This window comes from Brassica oleracea, chromosome C1 (genome assembly GCF_000695525.1).
Source record: "Brassica oleracea var. oleracea cultivar TO1000 chromosome C1, BOL, whole genome shotgun sequence".
Lineage (NCBI taxonomy): Eukaryota > Viridiplantae > Streptophyta > Magnoliopsida > Brassicales > Brassicaceae > Brassica > Brassica oleracea.
The window spans coordinates 9,055,174-9,070,047 of record NC_027748.1 but is presented as its reverse complement, the minus strand read 5'-3'; the positions used below and the strand labels follow the sequence as shown (position 1 = coordinate 9,070,047).

At 35.5% G+C, this 14,874-nt stretch overlaps 1 protein-coding gene and 1 long non-coding RNA gene across 3 annotated transcripts; one reads left to right on the top strand and one right to left on the bottom strand.

The window, feature by feature from the left end:
- Positions 1-7,030: 7,030 nt before the first annotated feature.
- Positions 7,031-8,199, top strand: LOC106306231. 2 transcript variants are annotated; one of them, XR_001263123.1, is made up of 4 exons: positions 7,031-7,192; positions 7,288-7,464; positions 7,776-7,862; positions 8,007-8,199. It is a non-coding gene; the product is annotated as an uncharacterized LOC106306231 (long non-coding RNA). The 2 variants fall into 2 exon arrangements; XR_001263122.1 differs by lacking the exon at positions 7,031-7,192 and having other exon boundaries at positions 7,201-7,464.
- Positions 8,200-12,311: 4,112 nt separating this feature from the next.
- LOC106306222 lies at positions 12,312-12,937 on the bottom strand. The gene has a single exon (XM_013742765.1). The coding sequence runs from the start codon at positions 12,814-12,816 to the stop codon at positions 12,391-12,393; it is 426 nt and encodes a 141-aa protein (XP_013598219.1). The 5' UTR covers positions 12,817-12,937; the 3' UTR covers positions 12,312-12,390.
- Positions 12,938-14,874: the final 1,937 nt, after the last annotated feature.

The window sequence follows — 14,874 nt, the reverse complement described above, 5'->3', positions numbered from 1 at the left end:
TTTTTTGGATTTGGTCGGAAATTTGTCAGTATTCCGTCGCAAATGTCCGACGACCTTGGTGTCCGTCGGAAGATCCGTCGGAATTCGGTGTGTTTTCTTGTAGTGGTTGTGATATTTGTTTTCGAGCTAAACAAAATCGTCAAAGTTTTCCAGATAGTAGTGATAATGCAAAAGAGATTTTTGATTTAATCCATTGTGATCTTTGGGGTCCGTATCGAACTACAACATTTTGTGGATCTCGCTACTTTCTCACCATCGTTGACGATTTTTCTCGAGCCATATGGTTATATCTTCTACCGGACAAGACCTTTGTGGCTCAACAACTCAAGGATTTCATGACTTTGATCGAGAGACACTATGGTAAGAAGATCAAAACATTACGGACCGACAACGGAAAGGAGTTTACTTGCCTTACCAAATTCCTTAGAGAACAAGGAATCGTCCATGAAACCTCGTGTGTTCACACACCGCAGCAGAATGGACGTGCTGAGCGAAAGCATATGCATATCCTTAATGTCGCACGAGCGTTGAGATTTCAAGCAAACTTGCCAATTGGTTTATGGGGAGAATGCGTTTTAACAGCGGCATACCTAATCAACCGCACACCATCATCACTTCTTAAGGATAAGACTCCGTTTGAGCTTCTTCATGGTCAACCTCCTATGATCTCTCACAACTGTGTTCTTGGTTGTTTAGCTTATGCTCACAACAAGAATACCAAAGGCGATAAGTTTGCACCACGCAGTCGACGATGTATTCTCATTGGCTATCCTTCGGGTACTAAGGGATGGAAACTGTTTGATCTTGAACAAGAAACTGTTTTCATCTCTAGAGATGTCACTTTCCAAGAGGATGTATTCCCTTATGATGATAAAGCATCAACGGCACCATTGGAGACCATACCTCCGCATATAATGACCGCATCAGATACTGAAGATGTGATTGTCTCACTTCCTATCCAGAAAAATACCCCAACGGCTTTAGAAAATCAGACCGAAGGGGTAGACATTACAGAAACAGAGGTTACAGAAACAGAGGATCTAGAAACCACAGAAATAGAGCCCATTGAAACAGAGCTTCTTGGTCGAGGTCATAGGTTACGCACTCCATCGAATCGATATCACGATTTCGTGATCAACACAGTTACTACAATCCCTACTCTCACTCCCTCTCTGCCATCATCTACACCTCAGCTATCCTCAGGTTCGTTGTTTCCTCTATCTAACTATTTATCATATGATCGTATTGCTCCTAAACATTTCAGCTATCTCATTGCTTTGGCGAATAATATCGAACCTAGAAGTTTCAAAAAAGCAATGAAACATAAGGTTTGGAGAGATTCTATGAAATCAGAAATGGATGCTCTTGAAAGACAACATACGTGGGATCTTCAGGAGTTACCGCAAGATAAAAAGGCTCTCGGAACCAAGTGGGTTCATACGATTAAACTTCGAGCGGATGGTACAATCGAAAGACACAAGTCTCGGCTGGTAGTCTTGGGCAACAATCAAAAAGAAGGCTTAGACTATACAGAAATGTTTTCCCCGGTGGCTAAGATGATAACAGTTCGTTTGTTTCTTGATCTTGCCGCAAAGAATAATCATGAGATCCATCAAATGGATGTTCACAATGCGTTTCTTCATGGTGATCTCCAAGAAGAAGTTTATATCAAGGTTCCTCTCGGTTTTTCTAATCCTAATGACACGCGTGTGTGCAGATTACGAAAGTCACTTTACGGTCTCAAACAAGCTCCGAGATGTTGGTTCGCGAAACTTGCATATGCTCTCTTAAAGTATGGGTTTTCACATACCCATTCTGACCATTCATTGTTCGCCTATACGAAGAACAATGTTTCTCTCATAATTTTGGTGTATGTGGATGATCTTATTATCTCTGGCAACTCCAATTCTGAAGTCAATTCATTTAAAGCATACCTATCAACGTGCTTCCATATGAAGGATCTCGGTATACTCAAATACTTTCTTGGCTTAGAGGTAGCCCGGAGTCCTCAAGGTATATATCTGTGCCAGCGGAAATATACACTAGAAATAATAACAGAATGTGGTTTGCTCGGATGTAAACCAGCTGGGTCACCTATGGATCAGAATCATAAACTAGGCTCGTCTCAAAGTGATTTTCTTACGGATCCAGAGCGTTATAGACGTCTTACCGGTCGCCTTATATATCTACTTACTCCGTACATATCTTATCGCAATTTATGCAACAGCCAAGAGAAGAACATTGGTCTGTTGCTTTGAAAACTGTTCGATATTTAAAAGGGACGGTCGGCCAAGGTATTCTACTAAGGGCCAATGCTACGTTTTCCATCACCGTCTGGTGCGATGCGGACTGGAGAGCATGTCCTACTTCTCATCGATCTCTAACTGGCTGGATAATTCAGTTTGGGACTTCTCCCATTGCTTGGAAGACTACAAAACAAGATGTTGTTTCTTTATCATCAACAGAAGCAGAGTTTCGTGCGATGAAAGCAATAACACATGAACTGATTTGGTTGAAGGAGCTTCACCGGGAAATGGGAGTCTCGCATCAGGAGCCAATGACGGTCTGTTGTGATAATAAATCAGTCTTACACATAAGTGCCAATCCAGTTTTACATAAGAAGACAAAACATATGGGAATCATCTGTCAATTTGTTCGTGATGAAATAATCAAAGGAGATCAAAACAATTCATGTATCAACATACGATCAGCTAGCAGACATTTCACCAAAGCTTTGGGACGCAAGGAATTTGATTCAGAAGATCAATAATATTCATGCTCCAACTTGAAGAGGGTTTTAGAAATTATACGAAATAGATTTAGATAGACTCTAATATGATTTTCCTATTATAGATTGGTTCTTTACAATTTTCTATTGTTATTTTACTTAACTTGGTATATAAACCAAGTTTCTTATCAATAAAACATAACTTTCTTTGATCACAAAGTAGAATTTGTCAGGTCTACTCCAATAACTTTTGTTGGATTGTAATTATGCAAATCTCTTTTAGTTTCCTAGTCTTTTGGTTATTTTTGAATTTAATTAAAGTTTTTTTAGTTTAATTTTTTGGGTATGAATACTAAATATTTTTTTTTCGGACAGGAGCACTTCAGCAATTAATTTGGGTATAACACATGCTATCATAACAACAACAAATGTCAGACGGGTTTACGTGTCCTTTTCGGTGATGACGTGTGATGTTTGGCAGCCTCTCGGTGATGACGTGTGACGTTCGGCAGCCACTTGCCTCATCGACACGTGTTCGATCTTGTGAATATTTTCCATTGACACATACAGAAGAACGTAAAATGCCATATACGATATCTTCTCAAATTTGATTACTTTGTTCTGTAGTGCTTTTACTTGTACATTGTGAAACTGAAAAGTTTTCTAGATGATGAGATCAACCTTTGCTTGTTCAGCGTTTTTTAAACAGGATATCTGTCTCCTTTGTTCAGAAAAGGATATCAGTTTTTTCGAGGAAAATGTTAATAATAGCCATCTGTTGACAGGTCAGACTATTTCTGGGAAGAAGATGAAGATCAAGGCGAGCAAAGTCATTTATAACATGTATGTATGTTATACAAGGTACATACACCTTAATTGTATTTTGTTACAAGTGTCTAATCTTTAAGATGTCACATGAAACCAAGATAAAAGACGAGATCTTTTGGCACATGAAACCAAGACAAAACCATACCTGGCTCTTTAAAAAGATTCTGGAGGAGAGGCAAACGGCGCTACAGTGGGTCCAAATCGACCCTGGAGATGGCTCTAACATCAGTTTTTGGAAAGACCCATGGACTAAGTTTGGCCAACTCATCTCATTCGTTGGACATAATGGTCCGCGCCTCACTGGTATCCCTCTCAACGCCACAGTAGCGGATATCTGGAGAGATGGAGGTTGGAGTATTCAATCGGCAAGGTCAAGAGAAATGGAGGAACTACTCATCTACCTTTACTACGATAGCTCTAACAGACGCGCGCTGGATAAACAATGGAAAGACCCAGAGATCCTTCTCTAGCTCCTATGTCTATCACTCCTTGCTGCCGCATACTCCTAAAGTCCCTTGGTATCCACTCATTTGGATCAAAAAAGGTATTCCGAAGCATAAGACTCTTGCCTGGTTAATGCTTCTTAATCGGAGCCCGACCAGAGACCGTTTACTTTCTTGGGGCCTCCAAACTGATCCTCTATGCCTCTTGTGTAATCGGGAGAACGAATCACGAAACCATCTCTTCTTCTCTTGTACCTACTCTGCATCTGTTTGGAATCACTTCTCTATACGGTTGGGTATCAATTCTCCATCGGCTTCCTGGGATGACGTCGCTCACTCTCTCCTGTCTCAATCGGGAAGTAGACACCGTAACTACCTGTCCATAGTCACTTGGCAAGCCACGATCTACGATCTCTGGTGGGAACGGAATGATCGTCTACACAGAGGTAATCACCCATCTCCCGATCTGACCATTAAGAAAATCTCCTCCGCAATCAAGAACAGAATATCAGAGAATAACCCCCTGGCCAGCGAATTAATACAGCTCTGGTTCTCTCTGTTTCCTGCGTGATCGCTGTCTATTACCCCGTCATCTTTCTCGTCTTGTCTGATTCTAACTAGAGTCCTAATCGCTTTCTTTATCTCGTTAATCTTCTTCTATTTAGAAGGGATGAATCTTTTATTATAAAGTGGGATGCTAGTTTGGGCTTTCTCCTTAGAAGTGCACTGGGTTCTAATTAGTTTTTGTTTAGGTTTGTATTAAAGTGGTCTGAGAGCCACTTTTGCTACTCATCATATTTTTAATTTAATGCAAGAATCAGTTCAAACAAAAAATCTTTAAGATGTCTTAGTTTTTTATTTCAACTCAAAAAAAAAAAACTAAGAAATACATTTTAAAGATCAGACACTTGTACGAGGTGTATGGGTGTATATACCTTGTACATGCATCCATGCTATAAATGTCTCTTCTAGTTATTTTTTTCCCACTTTCGCCTTCTGCTAGTCTAATCTGTCAATGCATCACTATCAACATTCCCCTAGAGACTGATACCCTGTTTTTGTTGGACAAAGGAGACTGATAGTTTTATGGTCTTTGGTTTCTAACAGATTCTGTCGTTGGAGTGTATGTACCTCACTCAAAACAAAGGAGACTGATAGTTCTATGGTCTTTGGTTTCTAACAGATTCTGTTAATTATATATATACGAATATTATAATTTATGTTGTTGTGAAGTTGTGATGGACTAACTAGACCAACCCTAACATGTTTTTTTTTTATGGTTCTGTTATGATTTCTCATGGCTACATTGATTCTCTCGTAATTCGTTACAGTTTTGTTTTTTTTTGTTTTTTTTTTTTTTTTTGTAACACATACTTTTCCATAAATAAAGAAGGCCTCAGGCCCATTGTCGACCCACTAAGGGTTAGAAACAAATGAAGCAGAAAGAGAGAGTTTGGCTAATCGATCGGCTTCCACATTGCAAGACCGAGGAACATAAGCAAAAGAGATCTCGACAAACACAGAAGAGAGTTCTTGTATATCTTTGACGATGCCAAAAATCTCTTTCACCTGTGCGTCGTTGTTGATAGCTCTGATGAGCGTTGAGTTGTCAGAGAACATCCGGAGCTTGGAGAGCTCGAGCTTCACTGCGTCGATGATACCTGCACGGAGCGCTAGTGCTTCCGTAACAAGAGGGGAGTTGACACTTCCTTGGGGCTTCGATCCTTGGATGATAGTGGTTCCCGATTCTTCTCTGGTAATCCAGGCTAGTCCCGCTCTCTTCGATTGGGCGTCAAAGGCCGCGTCTGATTTGCATATCGGTATAACATCCTCGGTGGTTCAAATCTGGTGAGTCCTCCTCGATTGTGATATTCCTTGCGTTGTTGATGCCTTCTGTGGTTGCGCATTGATCCATTCTCTTGCAAGTCTTATAGCTTTTGTTGCGATTTCCTCAAGTGTGAGAGTTCTTTTCTCAAAGAGGAGTGTATTCCGAGCTGTCCAAAGAACCCAACACATCCACGGGAGTATAGTGGTGGAGACCCCAGAAGGAGGGAGACATACCAAACGTCTACATGCTATTACCGCTTTTTTGAAGTTTGTCTCCGTAGCTAGGTGAACTACTTGTCTTAATGGGATTAGCTTCCAGACTTCTTGAGCAAAAGGGCAATTAAAAAAGGTATGCATTGCGGATTCTACCCCCTTACATCTGATACATAGCGCCTCTGATTGAATTCCTCTTCGTTGCAGGTTTTCTCCAAGTGGGATCGCCTCTTGGATGATTGACCACATGAACAACTGCACCTTAGGTGAGCATTTTGCATTTCAGATATCCTTTATCCAGTCAAAAGCATCGGCGCTAGGTTCTTGTATACGTTGAGTTTTCATTGCTGTTGTATAATAACCTGATTTGGTGGTGTATTTGCCTGATTGTAGCGGCTGCCATACATGGATGTCCTCTGTGGTTGGATGTCCTGAATTTAGCAGCTGGATCTCCTTTGTCATTAGAGGTAAAAGCGCTTCTACTTTACTCTTGTTCCACTTCATGTCAGACGTTAGGAGGTCGGAGACTGTTAGGTCCAAAGCCGACTCTTGTGTAGGTCCATATGGCTTAGTGTTCTTATCTAAGGATATCCAAGAATCTTTCCACACCTTAGTTTTTCTAAGGATATCCAAGAATCTTTCCACACCTTAGTTGATAGACCATTCCCTAGTGCTTTGCCCACGTTGTCTCTTAGTAATTCTCGGCTATGTAAAATGCTCCTCTAAAATTCTCAGCTGAGACCTTCATGAAGCTTTTATTATGGCAATATTTTCCAAGGAGTACTCTCGGTTAAAATTCGCCATGCTTGCTTAGCTAGGAGGGCTTGATTGAACAGTTGAATATCCCTTAGCCTTAAACCACCTCCCGCCTTTGGCTTTGTTAGTCTGTCCCAAGCCACCCAGCACATTTTCTTTACTCCATCAGAATTGTCCCACCAGAAACGTGTGAGAACTGATTGTATCCTCTTGCATAAACTGACAGGTAACTCAAAGCAAGACATCGTGTACGTGGGGATTGCCGTCAATACTGCTTTCAACATGGTCAGTTTCACGGCTTTGGAGAGGTGTCTTGTTGACCAGCTCGAGGCTCTCTGTCTTATTCGGTCCACCAATGCTGTAAAGAGGACCTTTTTCCTTCTGCCGAAATGCTCAGGTAACCCCAAGTATTTTCCTTGGCCTCCTTCCTTTTCAATTCCAAGTGCTTCTCTGACAAGTTTCTTTGTGTCTTCTGGTGTTCTGGAGGAAAAGGTGATTGAAGACTTCTCACTATTGATCTTCTGCCCTGAAGCCAGTTCATATTCCTTCAAGATATTAGTGAGTGCGGCGCAGCTGGCAGGGGATGTTTGACAGAAGAACATGGTATCATCTGCGAAGAGCAGATGATTTACTCTTGGGCTTCCTCTGGCTGCTCGTATGCCTTGCAAGGTACATTCTTTCTCTGCCTTTTGACATAGATTTGATAGTACTTGACCGCACAGGATGAATAAGTACGGGGAGAGTGGATCTCCCTGTCTTATTCCTCTTTGTGGAGTCACTGAGCCATGTACTGAATCATTGATAAGGTAGGAGTAGGATACTGTCGACACACATTGCATGATTAGTTGAATCCATTTAGAGTGGAAACCTAGCCTTTGAAGAACTTTCTTAATAAACCTCCACTCTACCCTATCATAAGCCTTAGACATGTCTGTCTTGACTGTCATGGTGCATTTTTTCTGAGCTTGAGATATTTTCAGGAACTGGAGCACCTCGTGAGTGATCAAAATGTTATCCGCTATAGCCCTTCCTGGAATGAATGCTGATTGATTCTCTGAGATAATCAGGTGCAGCACTTTTCAATCTTAGCGTTAATAATTTGGAGATAATCTTGAAAAAAACATTGCAGAGAGCAATAGGACGATAGTCTGGAACTTTTTTGGCCCCCACTGTCTTTGGAATTAGTCTAACGTGGGTTACATTCTGTGCAGGCCGAAGCACCCCTGTGGTGAAGAAAAGTTGGACTTCCTTGACGTAATTCGTTACAGTTAATCAATCTGTTCTGCAATTATAAAAGTTCACTTTTCTGTTCCAGCGGTTCTTTATACTTTGAGAGATGAACAAAACATAGATAGTATAATCATATTCTTAATTTAGTTTGAAGAAAATTAAATTAAAACGTGGTCTCCCTATATTTATATTTTTCTAATTTATTTTCAAGAGTCTTTTGTAATCCAATAGGGGTATATCGAGACCTATCTATACTATTATTTGAGAAGTGAATTTGCTGATTTGTCATGTTTTCCATAATTTTATGTTTATTTGTCATGTTTTATTAGATTTTAGCTAAATCATTGATTTATTATGAGATTTTAGCTGATCATTAATTTATTAATTTAGAAAATACCCTTAATAAATCTTATATATAATTGAAAACAAATTTTATTTTGATAATATCAAATTTATATGTTATATTAAATATTTAGTTAATTTTTCTTATTTTTCATATTTTTATTAGGTTTAAAACTTTTAGCTAGGTTATTGATTTATTATTAGTTTCTAACTTATTCACTAATTTTTAATTTCAAGAGACCCTTGATAAATTTAATATATAATTAAAACGAATTTTAGTTTAATAATATTAAATTTATATTTTATATTAAATAATTGATTATAAAATAATATAATAAGATTATCAAAAACATATTAAAAAATAATTCATATATATATATATATATATTGTGTTGCTATCTAGAAACAATATTTTTTTTATGAAAGTTAAAAAAATTAAGATACAAAACAATTTATAACTATATATTAGTCAAGCAAAAACATTTATATAAAAATATTTTCTAAACTATTTCTAAGATATGAGTGTTTTTGAAAAATTTAACACAATAATAAATATATATTTTGATGTTAACTATTTGATTTAACTATTTAAAAATATAAATAATAATTTATTATGCTGATTTTAGATTAGTAAGACTTAAACTAATAAGAAGATTATGTCCGCATGTGCGGGCAAAACAACTAGTTGGTATAATACCACAACCTGCTAAATTTTCATAATAACTTAATTAACTCACTATTTGCATACTGACTCTTTGTGACATCTAATGATAGAAGAAAAACAGCCAGCCGAAAACACTTAAACACGCAAACATGTAAAGAAGCTGTATTTCTGTTGGATCCGTGTTAGATCGTTTCGTCGTTAAATAGTAGTCACAAATCAAGTTGTGGCCGGGGATAAGCATGCAAACAAATGACAGACGTATAATCCAAGGTCCACAAATTAAGCTCGGCGACCACTTGCCTCCCCTCAGTCCTATCTCTCTTTGTCTTCCTTTCATTTTCCTGCAATATCTGTCGTCTTAAATTTGAGTTGTATCTTGGTTTGTTTTGGGAGGTCGATTCGGAGTAGGCAAGACTCGGAGGAAGCTTTGACGATCTTCTTCTGTTTAGGCACTCTGCCATTTGATATTTCGACGTTTGTGGCTGAGCCGGAGATTGACGCGGTGGGACGTCTTTTCGGCGGAGAAGGAAGAGATGCGAGAAACAGAGAACAAGGTATGTTATCAACACGTGTTTGAACTTGTGGACATATTTTATTAACACTTACATAAGAACGTAAAATACCATATATGCTATATTGTCAAATTTGAGTACTTTGAATGAACAAACCATGGTAGTCTTTTTTCTGTTATCTGAATGTAATATTAAAAGTGGAGAATAGTGATACCGGCTTATACAACCCACTAAGCTCCAAAGGACGAACGTAACTATCACAAGCCAACAAGGACACTATACCAAAAACTTATATAGCACAATAAAACACCATTCTACAATTACTTCACTAGCTCCCATATATACACCCCCAAAAACTTCAATAACCATCAAGTAGAGGCTTCAACGTTTCATCACCAAAAAAGCGTATCAAACCAAGCTGAACGTCCAACAGTTACATACGACTGTCTTACATGATTTGAATGGACACCTCTGGGTTGCAAAGGACTGTTTTATTACCAACTTCCAATAGAAAATGAAATGAAACCTCATATCAAATACGAGCCAACTCCCTTATCATTTTGTTTTTGGACATCATAAAGTCTCACAGAGCCTCATGGCTAATAGAAACCACATAATATCATAATTCCGTAATTTAGCTAGTAGTCACAGATCAAAGGGGGATACCACGTGCTATCGGAACAACAAACAATTGCCATACAATACTAGAGAAACACATCTGATCAGATATTTGGGTCCCGTTGCTAGGAGAATTAAAAAATGGCGCATCTATATAATTTAATGCTACCATCCAATAAACAACTATTTCATCTTCAATCATAGTGATAGTTTTAAGGCTCACTTGTCATACACGTAAATAAAATGTATATATTATAAAATTAGTTGTGCTTGTTAAGACAAATAAAAAAATAAATTAACTTTTCGATATCATGTTTGATATCTATCACTACTTATCTTATTTTGATGTTATATCTTTTACTTTCATCTCTAGAAACTTTAATGGAGAGGCTGATAATGCGGCAAAATCAGCCCTCTCTATGCTTGTAACCAATTCCCTTTTAGGAGTGTAAACCCTCTTTTAAGTAATGCATGTTTGTTTGATCAAAAAAAAAAATTAACTTGAACGGTCTGTCGCAGGAGTAAGCAAACTATTTTTTTGTCTGCATTAGTGTCCATTTCAGTTTCTGTGATTACAAACTCAACCGTTGATCATTCTTCTTTTCACCTTACGTACACATTACACAACAACAACATTATAGCAAGTCGTTCAAGCTGCTTTGATCGAACAGGCTTAACAACTACAACCTCTACCACTTTACACTGGAAGAATAAAGAGAATTATTAGTTTATTTAACCAGGTTTTAATTTCTATGTTTATGTGACAATGTGATAGATAGTTCATAAGACCATGATTAACCCGAGTTCTTAGGCTGGAGTTCTTAGCTTCGGCCAAGAACCGTTTCTTAAGTTTTAACTAAGAAAAACTAAAAACCGTCTCTTAAATAAGAGGTATAAAAGCCGGCTCTTAAGCGAAAAATGTTAAGAAAAATGTGTCAAATCATGAATTAATAACCCTAGATTAAGAGTCCGGGTTAATCATGCTCTAAGCTTGCAGTTGATTAACGTGTTGTCGTGTTTTTTTTTTCAATTATAAGAAAAAGTTTGAAAATCTTTCCAAACTTAAAATCAGAACATATAACATTAGTAATATAAAATATCACATGCTTCAAAATATATGCAATAGAAGTAGAACCATCTATTGCATTTTTATGTTTAAGTGATTGTTTGAGACTCAACATTAAACTTCTAGTTATCGAATACTAATTAATATTATTAACGTTAATAGAACGTACTATTGCATATATTTGACCCAAAAAAATTAATAGAACGTTACATTGGCAACACAAATTTATTTAACAATAAAAAAACAGTATAATTAATATAACGTTAATAGAACGTACTATTGCATATATTTGACCCAAAGAAAATTAATAGAACGTTATTTTGGCAACAAAAATTTATTTAACAATACGTACGATAAGAACTTTCCATTAATTATACTGTTTTTTTTTTCTGGCACGAGCCTCCCATTTCCATAAGTTATCTAAATGAACAGACGATTTATAGTCTTTTTTGGTTACCTGGATGTAATATTAAAAATGGAAAATAGTCAAACAAACATACTACACAAACATACTACACAAACATACAACCCACTAAGCTCCAAAGGCTAATTATATCACAGGCCACAAGGAGACTATACTGAAACCTACAGAACCCACAATAAAATACCATTCTGAAAAATATAACTAATACACCTCTAGAAAGCTACAAGAACTCTCAAGTAGAGACTGCACCCTTCTCATCATGAAATAGTGTGATCAAACCAAGCTGGTTCTACAACACAGACATAAAATTGCCTTAAATGATCTATAAACATCTTGAACAATGAGATAGGGACTTCTACTTACAGATAACTGTTCTAACACCAACTTCCAACAGAGAAAAAATGACTGAAACCACATAGCAAACTCGAACCAAGTCCTTTTTCTTAGTCTTCTCTTTTTTTTTTGTGACATTAGATCAAACTCGAAGCATCACATATTATTATATTTTGAGAAATTATAAAAAGTAGGTAATAGACTTAGGGATCGAAATTCTCTTATATTTTCTCATCAACAATAATTAAGCAATGTGGGTCAGTGGGTGTGTAACAGTTGTCAAAATTTCTAGGCTTCTAGCGCAACAAGTTATAAAAGTCGTCGAAATAAAGCAAAATGCTCTATATCTATTTTTTTAAATAAAAAATAATAGAAACAATCCATGTATACAGAAATCGAATAGTATCTACTTTAAATCGTTACAGGGCAAGTTCGATGGATTTTGATTCCGATACCTAAAGAAATAAACCAAAGTGAAAACCACAAGAAGCGCAACGCCGGAGACGCCGCAGATGATACTCGCCGCAAGAAACACGTGCCTCATCACGTGCTCGCGTCTGTTCGCAGCTCCGTCACGCCACCACGTGTCGTCGTCTCCGCCGTTTGTATCCGTAGCTTTGGGAAGGAGCTGAGAAGGAGGAGGAGAAGAATGAGAATCTCCGAAGAAAGACATCATTTTACTGGGAGGTGAGTGAGATTCAGTCGGTGGTGAGCTGGATTGATACTGTAGGCCATGATCAGAAGGTCGTAAGCCTTCGGCGAAGATGAAGAGGAATGTTACAGTGAACATGAAGACCGAAGCCGATCTAACGCGGTTTAAGAGAGGAGCCATGTGAGGGAGTGAGAGAGTTTTGTTTTGTTTTATTGTCTAGTTAAACTAGTAAAGTAGCTTTTATGTAACGTGATGCTGAGCCCAACGACACCGTTTTGGTATGTGGGGTTGGGGTTCTTAAATAGTCCGAGAGTATGATTATTGTAGGATTTTTACGATGAAATTCTTATCAGAATATAAAAACCCGTCTCTTAACTTTTAACTAAAAAGCTAAGAACTGGTTCTTAAATAAGAGTTTTAAGAACCGGTTCTTAACTTTTTTAGTTAAAATTAAAAGACAGGTTCTTATATTCCGGTAAGAATTTCACCTTAAGAACCCCAAATAATAAGAGTACTTTCCAAATTTTCATCACGGACTGTCACCGATGTTGATATGTTGATAGAAGTAAAAGTAGTAACAGAGAAGAAAGCAACTTTTAATGGGAATAAAATTTGATAAAGAAGATAACACCAACTCACCAACTCTTAATCGAGAAGAAATAAATTTCTACACTTGCAATAGTTTAGTTATTGTATATGTTTCCTCGATGATTATGAGGTTCTTGAACTTTGTGATTCTTATTAAATAATCTAAGAGCATTATTGAGAGATGAATTTGCGTAGAATTTGTGAATTTTGAAAGTTGATAGATTTTAAAAAGTTACGTAGATTGTGAAAATTTGTATACATAGACTTATGAAATTTGATCATAATTTTTTTTAGATTAATATAGATTTTCATGAATTTGTATTATCTTTTTTCTATCATTTTTTTTGTAAAATACATATAGAATCTATTTATTTTCTAAATCATATAGCATGATAATTTATTTTTTGCTTTCAATTAAAAATAAAATAATACTATTACATACAAAATTGAACAATTTTTTTAAATAATCATTTAAAAAGATTTTGTCATAAAAAGAGCATTAAAAAAAAGAAAATGACCAAAAGAAGTTTTATTAAAAAGGTAAAAGATTATTTTTACCCCTTGTTGTATAGATGTATAAGTAATAAAAAATAAAAAAATAAAAATAAAAAGTTGTTTTTATATAATTTTGAATTATATGTTTTCAAATTTGAACATTTTTATAATTTTTCTATATATTTTTTAAAAAATTTTTTTTTTCAGTTTTCTTTTTGAAATCAAAAAATGTTTTTTGAAACTATTTTTAAAAAATATTTTAAAATTATTAAGATTTTTAAATGTAGTTATTAATAATTATATTAAAAATATAATATTTTTAAAAATAATTATGTATTCAAAAATGTAAGCATATAAATGTAATGAATTATAGTTTTGAACATATAATTTGAATTTCAGGTGCAATAGATATTTGGTAAGAATAATTATTTTGTTTTTTGTTTTTTGTTTTTTATCACAAGGATTTTGAAATCACATGGATATATATGATATCTTATATATTAAAATAGAAGTCACAACCTTGATTCATGTGTGATTTTTTTTTAAAATGGACCTAATGAACCTATTCATAGAAATTCATGTTACATTTAATATCTAATCTTATCATTTAAATTTTGGGTCTACCAGAAATTTTTATTGGGCTATCAATAATTATATTTAAACAATAGATAATCCATTGGATTTATAGATAGTATAAATTAAATAGATATAATTTAATGTTGTAATACTATACCTCTATATGCTAAATATTTAAATATTTGTCGATGTTAACTTGTAAAATTGTAAATATTTTTTTAAATAACAAAAATCATACTATCTAACAATGATTAATCTTTACTACCTTAAACCAATGAAAACAAATTTTAAAATATATAGTTTATTTAAAAATTAAACAAAAACTAAATGTTTAATTATTTACTCGATAATANNGAAGCGAAAAGTTTAATTTTTTAAAAAAATTCTAAATTTGTGAAATGTTACAATATCTTTGAATATGACAATAAAACAATATTTTACTAATCTTTATATAGTTACGATTTTAATAATGAAATAACAATCCGAAAATATATGTATAGAAGAAGATACAAATACATGTGAAAGTTTGAAACAATCTATTCAATGAAAAAAATATACAGTAAACTTATTGGGTCCGAC